At 43.8% G+C, this 7,905-nt stretch overlaps 1 protein-coding gene across 4 annotated transcripts in view; it reads right to left on the minus strand.

The window, feature by feature from the left end:
• PAM (peptidylglycine alpha-amidating monooxygenase) overlaps positions 1-7,905 on the minus strand; it is a 166,660-nt gene that overhangs the window by 20,767 nt on the left and 137,988 nt on the right. For all 4 annotated transcript variants that reach the window (XM_006022903.2, XM_006022900.2, XM_006022899.2 and 1 more), the window contains 3 exons: positions 5,841-5,957; positions 2,998-3,070; positions 1,808-2,015 (listed from right to left, as the gene is read on the minus strand). In XM_006022903.2, coding sequence (XP_006022965.1) covers positions 1,808-2,015; positions 2,998-3,070; positions 5,841-5,957 — 398 coding nt within the window. The remainder of the gene's footprint in view (positions 1-1,807; positions 2,016-2,997; positions 3,071-5,840; positions 5,958-7,905) is intronic.

Genomic DNA, 7,905 nt, shown 5'->3' on the forward strand with positions numbered 1-7,905 from the left:
CTAGCTTGGAGGTCTTCAAGAGGAGGCTAGATAGTCACCTGGCTGGGGTCATCTCACCTCGGTCCTCTTTCCTGCCAGGGGCAGGGGGTCGGACATGATGATCCATTGTGGTCACTTCCGACTCTACAATCTATGAATCTATATGACTAGTGGCTTCTTCAAAAAAGTCTGACAAAGAATAGAAGTCCATGTACATAACTGAGTTATTAAGAAATTTAATTATTTTTTTCCTGGAATTAATGAGACTAAAGTTAAAACCTTAAATCTTTATTTAAGGAAAAAACCTTGTATTTACAAAAATAGATACTTTATTGAAAAGCTATGTTTATTAGTTTCTCTGGAATACACATATACTTTTTTCCTTCTACTTTTTAAAAGAACACAAACATAAAATATTTATATCTCAGTGTCTAGAACTCTGTATAATGAAATTTAAAAGATAACAATAAGGACCCAGTTCTCTACCAGGATCTGTTAAGCTGCTTGCAACAGAAATAAACAACAGTAACAATCATAACAGTCTTGTATATGCTCTATTTCCTAATCTGTGATGACAGTAATCTCAGCTAAGCATCATGGGTGCAGACAGAAGTGATAGTTTTCCCCTTAGCTGGCCACAGAAAGCAGTTTGTAGCTTTGGCCAAACAAGTGCACAGCTGTAGACAGCTTCAAAAATGGCCAATCTAGTGAAAATCAGACTCGTCATTGCATGAGAGGTTAGATGAAGACATTTCAAAACAGAGCATCCTCTGTAATATCTGTCTGCGCTGCTTGACATCCTATTGCTGTTTGGAGAACAGGAGGGGCAAAAGGGAATGGAGGGAGTTTGATATGGGGAGGTTTCAGCCCCTGGAGGCTCCAATTCATCCACCCCACTCTCCAGTGCTGACTGGGGAACCCCTAAAATGAGTTCCCTTTCCCCCCCCTCCCCTTTTGAAAATTTTGCAGCTTTGCAGGGAGCAGGGGCCATTGCTAGGGGAAAAGAGGCTGCAGGCACACAGCTACCAGCTAGATTTCTCCCCCCACTGGAACCAACAGTGAACTTTTATTTGTTTCAGGGTGTCCAAAATGTTTCCTGCAAAATGTTTTCAGTTACAGCACTTCTGTCTGCACCCCATGGGTATTTATAGATGTGCACGGGGCGGGACTTTAATTAGAGTGGCTTTAAGAGCCACTCTAATTAAAGTGCCCAAGGGTCACATGTATCAGCATCCCTGCGCTGAAACATGGTGGTGGGGGCATTTAACTAAAGCTCATTCAACAAGCTTTAGTTAAAGCACCCTGGCTGTCCTTTTTCAGAGCAGGGAGGCTGATACACATGACCCTGGAGTCTGCTGGAGTGTGGCAATTACACCCCCGGCTGCTCAAGCTGCGGCGATGCGTCCAGCGGGCCGAGGCCTTGGACTTTGCTTCACGCGGGTCGAGCCCTGAGGCCCCCCATGGGTGTCCCTGCTGGCAGAAATGTAAATATGTAAATAGTCATTTGGCTCACTATGGTTTTTTTTAATCTAGAGTGTACGGGCAGGCCTTGCAGGCTGTGAGCCCAGGACCATGTCCGTGAGGCCCAGGTGTTTGGGCCAACCTGTACATACTCTTTACTGGCCCCGATTTGTCACCCTCCCTGGAATAAACGCCTCTTAAAAGTAAAATAAAAAACAAACAAAAAACAAAAAAAACAAAACAAAAAAAAAATTACCACGCTTCAGCACACTTGATTAATTGAGTCTGCTCTGACATGTTATAATTACAACGTGTTGGAGCAGCCTCTCTGCACGTGTATAGGTGCCCCAGGAGGGTTAATCAATACCTTCTCCCCACTGCATGATGAACAGTCCGTTTGGAGAGAACTGAACGATCCGACTGTTGCAGTAGCCATCAGAAACATAAATGGTGCCAGTGATTGGATCCACAGCCACATCAGTGGGTTGACAGAAGTGATTTTTGTCATTGCCTGGTTGCAAAGCCATTCCTAGAGTCAACAAGGGAGCCTTATCATGTGCTCCCAACTTGAAAACCTTTCAAAGTAATAGAAAAGAGTAAAGTTTCAACTTATAAAATGCATCATGTAATACGAAGGTTCATATAACTGTAATTGTATATAGAAAATATATAAAACTGCCTTGTAGAAAAACATATGAAAAAAACAGGATTCAAATACATCAGTCCTATTATGAAATCTCTTATCAAGTTTGTATAGATTTTGACTGTGGAAAATTTCTGCATAAGCTCTAAATCCTCACTTATTGCACCAAAAAAACCAGTTGAACTCTTAGTGTTTCACTATACTGGGAAGTTGACCAGGAAAGCTATAAAGTTGCTTCTATTCTGGAATTAAAGTGTCCACATAAATAATTATTTCAGAATAACTCAATCTATTATAGCTATGCTGGTTGCTTTCACAATACAGACAATCTCTCAGGCTGTGTCCAGACAAGCGTGGCCATGCCATATGTGGTGCTGCAGACACACCTGTGGTGCTACATATCACACATTCACTGTGCTGCAAGGTAGCAGCCTGGGGGGGATGGGGGGTTGACACCAGGAGATCGCGGGATCAATAAAACCTGCGCCAAAAAAAAAGCAGGGTGGTACATGCGGGGACAGCGTGGACTCCCCAAAACTGGAGCCTGGCCAGCCAGAGCCATGCTCCAGCTGCCAGCCAGACACTGCTGCAGCCCCAGGAGGCTCCCAGGACCCCAGCTAAGGCTGCTGGGGCTAGCCCAGTGCTGGCTCCCGCCTCCCCCACACCACCCAGGGTAACCTAATGTCCACCAGAGGATGCATGGCGCAGGTGTTCCCCATAGACAAGGTGCAGCAGCACAAGGTGTGCTGCTGCTTCTTGTTCCCAGGGAAACAAACATCCATGCTCATATGGACATTAGTGTTTATCCTAACTGCCACAGAAAAACTTGATAATCTTAAGTAAAATGTACAGATTCAAGAAAGTTTTACGATAACAATGTTACTATAATACTTCTAGAAGAGCAATACACATACCTGATGGAGAGCCACATCTGTGACCCAGTAGTAACCATCTTTGTCTATACTCAAGCCATGTGGTAAATAAAATCTGCAACAAATTTAAAAGAACTATATCAAAGATATGAGGTGACCTATGGTTCTGTTATGATATGTCATAGTTCTGTTTTCTGTGTTGGTGCCTAATTTTCTTCCAAGAATAACTGAAGATTTTGCTCATTGTCTATAATAGGGGTATCAAACATACAGCATGCAGGCTGGATAAGCTCCACTGAGCTGGCTTATCTGGCCCATGGGGTTTCTCACAGACTGGACACGTGCCTGTGGGCTGGATATGGCCCATGGGGTTCACGATCATGGCTGTCAGAGCCCCTGTGATGGTGGTGGTTATCTCCACAGCTCCTGGAGCTGCTGTTTCAGCACAGTTGCTGAACCCATGGAGTTAACACTGCTTGCCTCCCTTCCTCCACACCTGCCACCAAAATCAGGTCTTTGTCACCCCTGGCAATTAAGATCAGCAACAGAAGAAAAGGGTGGGGAGGGAAGATATTGGCATTAATTCCCTGAATTCTGGAGCCGTACTGAAACAGTGGCTCCAGCAGTCATGGGGATTAATGCTGCTGCTGGCAGGTTGTTTGGCTTGCGGAAAGGTCCAGAGTCTGGATCTAACCCATGGGTTAAACAGTCAGTTTTCAGGAGGGAGGAAGGTCAAAAATGGCATTCCACAAAGATCTGTGTGCTGGACCTGGTTTTATTAAAAAATGTCATAGATAATCTGGAGTGCACAGTGAAACCTTTAATTTTGCAGATGATACTAAATCATTCCAGATAGTTAAATCCCAAGCTGATAAAAAGGAGCTGCAGAAAGATTTCACAAAGCTAAGTGACTGGGCAAAAAAAAGCAGATGAACCTCTGTGGCAATAAGGGCAAGGTAACACACACAGGAAAAAATAACCTCAATTATGCATATACATTGGTGGGTTCTGAACTACCTGTTATGATTCAGGAAAGAGACCTTAGAGTCATTGCAGAAAGTTCCCTAAAAGCATCAGCTTAATGCACAGCCATGACCAAAAAAGCCAATAAAATGTTAGGCATTATTAAGAATAGAATTGAAAACAAAATGGAAAACTATCATGCAACTACATAAATCCATGGTCTGCCCAAATCTTGAATACTGTGTACAGTTTTGGTCCACATTTAAAAAAGGATGCAGAAGAAATAGAAACACTACAGAGACAGGCAACCAAGATGATCAGAGATATCAAGCATGTAGCATAAAACTTTTCTGCCATATCTAAAGAGATTAAAAAGGCTAGGACTCTTCAGTCTGGAAACAAGGACCAGGGAGGATACAACAGAGGTCCAGAATACTAAAACCACAGGGTAACCACTGAAATAAGCAGGAAACAGGTTTAAAACTAACAAGAGAAAATACTTTTTATACAGTGCATGGTTAACTTGCATAACTCACCACCAGGGGTGTGCAAAACAGGCTGTATTTGATTCAGATTCGGCCCGAATCCGGGGACAGTGATTTGATTCACTGATTCAGATCACTGTCCCCGATTCTATTCGGCTGAATCTGAATCTGAAGATTCAATGCTGATTTGGAGAATCAGTGATTTGGCCTTAGACACAGCTTGAAATGTTTTTTCTACATACCCGGGAGGCACCAGTCTCCCCAGACCCTGGAGGCACCTGTCTCCAAGCCAGGGAGGCACCGGGGGGGGGTAGAAGTGGACTGGAAGTGCTTCTGGTCCAGTTCCGGGTCTGCTGCTGAGAGGGCTGGGGACCCTCCAACACTCCTGTGGGATGCTCCATCCGCCCCACCACCTCAGCATTCACAAGCTGCCTGGTACCTTGAGGTATGTTGAAAAAAACATTTAAAGCTGAGTCTATGTCCGAATCATCAAATTTTTCCAAATCTCTCTGAATCGATTTGGAGATTAAAGGGTCTCCTGATTCGATTCGGATTCAGAGATTCTGCCACCGAATCAAGCCAAAACTCTGCCAAATCACATCAGTAACCAAAACTTTGCATAGCTCTACTCACTGCCCACAGGAGGTTGCAGACCTAAACAGTACAACCAGGTTCAAAAAAGGACTAGACAAATTCATGGACAACAGATCCATTAAAAGCTGTTAAATAGAGCAGTCAGGCATACATCTTCTGGCATCTCTAAACCAATGAAGGTGGATGTTAGGGAGGGTAAGACACAGGTTAGACCATTCTAGATACAGTCTCTTCATGCTCTCTCTCTAAAGCACCTCTCATTGTCAGATGTAGGATACTGGGCTAGATGGACCATTAGTGTGACCCAACATGGCATTTCCTATATTATTATGTTCCTAAGAAAGCCCTGTGGTCAGGAGTCAGCCTGCAGGCCAGAAAAGATTGACATTTCTGATCTACAGAGATTTGAGTGACCTGAATCTATAAGAGATATCTCTATACCAAACTTTAGCTATCAGCTGACTATCCAGAATTTATATTGTGGAGTGAATAGTACAACATTCCTGGTGAAAGGCCTTCAGGTCTAGATTTTGTTTGCTACCTTTATGTCCATAAGAGCCCAATACTGGCAGCCTGTGGGTACCCTGCAGTAAACAAGCCTGTTTTACCTGATTTTTTGTTTATTTGGGACAACAGATGAAAGGATGTTGATTGTTACAGAGTAACAGTTTAGTGGCATCGTTAGTTAGTTACTGGTTGTTGGCAATAGCTATTGATTTTTTTTAAATGACCTGACTGAGAAATTGACTGGATGTGACACAAGCCCTGAATAGGCAGATTAGAAGGGTTCAGACTCTCAGGAAGAAAATGCAAAAAATATTAATAAAAGTAAATAAAACTTACAAATTTTTCCCTGTAGAATGAAGTACTGCCGCATTACTTGGGTCTGTTACAAGAATTGTGTTCTGTTCAATTGGTCCAAGTCCTCTTTGTTGATAAACAAATCTACTGTCAAAAGAGCTAGGCAAATATATCAAAAGACAAAATGAATACATTATAAATTTCAGTTCACAAGCAAAGATGCATATGATTAATCAGTTTTGTATTCCAATTAAAGTGAAAATGTTGGTTTTGCACATCTCTTACACTGCCTACATTTTTTATAATTTTGAATGCCAAGTGTTACCTATGTGCTGGGAGAAAAGCCTTTCTCCTGATACAAAAAAGAACATACAGCTGTTCAAGGGATTTGTTGTGAAAGAGAACTGGTTCTTCCCAAGAGTTAGACTGGACACTTACCAGGAAGATCTTCTTTCTCCAAATCTAAGTTGAATGACTATACATTTCTCTCGGGTATGGAGAACACCCAATATCCCACAGTCCTCTGCTCTGCCTCCCAGGGACAGGAAGGGAATGAAAGGACTGTCTCCCTCTCAGCCACCCAGGGTGAGCTATCAGAGAGTTCTATAGGGACCCTGCCCTGAAAAATCTGTACCCTACCTCTGCCAATCACCTCACTGGCAGATGGAGGGCACTCTCCTATGGAAGGAACCCTCCCAACATGGGTTTCTGCTACAGGAGTATGCCCCACATTCCCCAACACTCCTATGAAAGACCACAGGGTTTCTATAGGAGTGTTGGGGAAAGGGGAAATGCAAAAAGCGGGGGCTGTTCTCTTGCAGCAGGAGGCAGGAAGATTCCCACCAGAGGATAATGACCCCCATGCTGCCAATTCTGATTGGCAGGATGTGAGGGGCCTTCTCCTAGGGCTGGACCCTTTGCTGGACTCAGGTTATCAATTCAATGGACTTCCCTAAGGGCAATGACTCTAAGGGTGAAGGATATTCACTTATTTGCTTCTTTGTACAAACAAGCAGAGGGTAGCCAAGAAACTGTTTTAAACCTAAATTGTTCAAAAAACCCAAAACTACATAAATCTCATAAAAGTTTCTATTTATTTATCCAGTACTTAAGCCTATATTTTACATTGCTTTTCAGCAAATGTTGGGCAGAAAAGTATGACATATGTCCTTATCCCTCCACCACTAAACCACACACAATTGTAAATGCATACATTTGAAAACAAACTATTTAATTCTACTATCAAGTTGAAACTCAGGATTTTGAAAACTAAGATTTACTGAATTAATACACTTGCATATGTTTAACCAAGGGGAAAAATAACTTTAGCAGTGTCTCTGCATATTCTGAAGTAGCCCTTGTATTATTCTGTAACCTCCTATGATGTTCACTAGCACACTTCACCCTTTCTGGCCATTTGGGTGCAGCTGTCTCCTTTTGGGTCGAAAGCCTGTCTTCCAGTCCGATACCTTGAAAGGTCTCCAGGGATTCTTTCCTGCCATGTCTTGTTGGTACTGTTTATTGTTGGGAGGATGTTTTTAAATCCTGCCTCCCCTGGTTCCCTCCTTTGGCACTCTAGCCTGGACTCCTGTTTCAGGGCTCCGCCTCCCCTACACCCCGCCTTGTGCCAACCAGAGATGTTGCTCCTTGGCTGCAGCTGAGACAAAGTCCGCTCACCACAGTAAGGGCCTTAGCCCTTACATAGTCACAGTCCAGTTTAGACAGCGTACCATCCTGTTTCAGGCCTCACATCAGCGGGTTTGGCTTCCTATTTGCCCCTGGATGCCTTACTCCCAGGTGTGCTCCCTTTGTTTCCAGTATCGACTCACAGCATCTGACTGTTTTTCTCCTCTCTCTCTCTCCCCAGGCTCACCACTCTTCTACTCCACACTGGCTGCATCCGGTATCCATGGTCTTGTCCCCGGTAAGAGTTCAGGCTCTGCTGAGCCAGCTTTGTTTGGGCATTCCTCCTCCTGCGGTTGCCACCACTCACCCCTGTCAGGGCCGTCATATGATACCAGATGCTGCTCTAGGACTTCTGAAGAACCCACTTCTGGTCCTCCCTGAATAGTGGCTGGGGGGGGTTTTTTCCCCCCCCCCCCCCCCC

The sequence above is a fragment of the Alligator sinensis genome, unplaced genomic scaffold (genome assembly GCF_000455745.1).
Source record: "Alligator sinensis unplaced genomic scaffold, ASM45574v1 scaffold575_1, whole genome shotgun sequence".
NCBI classification, from domain to species: domain Eukaryota; kingdom Metazoa; phylum Chordata; order Crocodylia; family Alligatoridae; genus Alligator; species Alligator sinensis.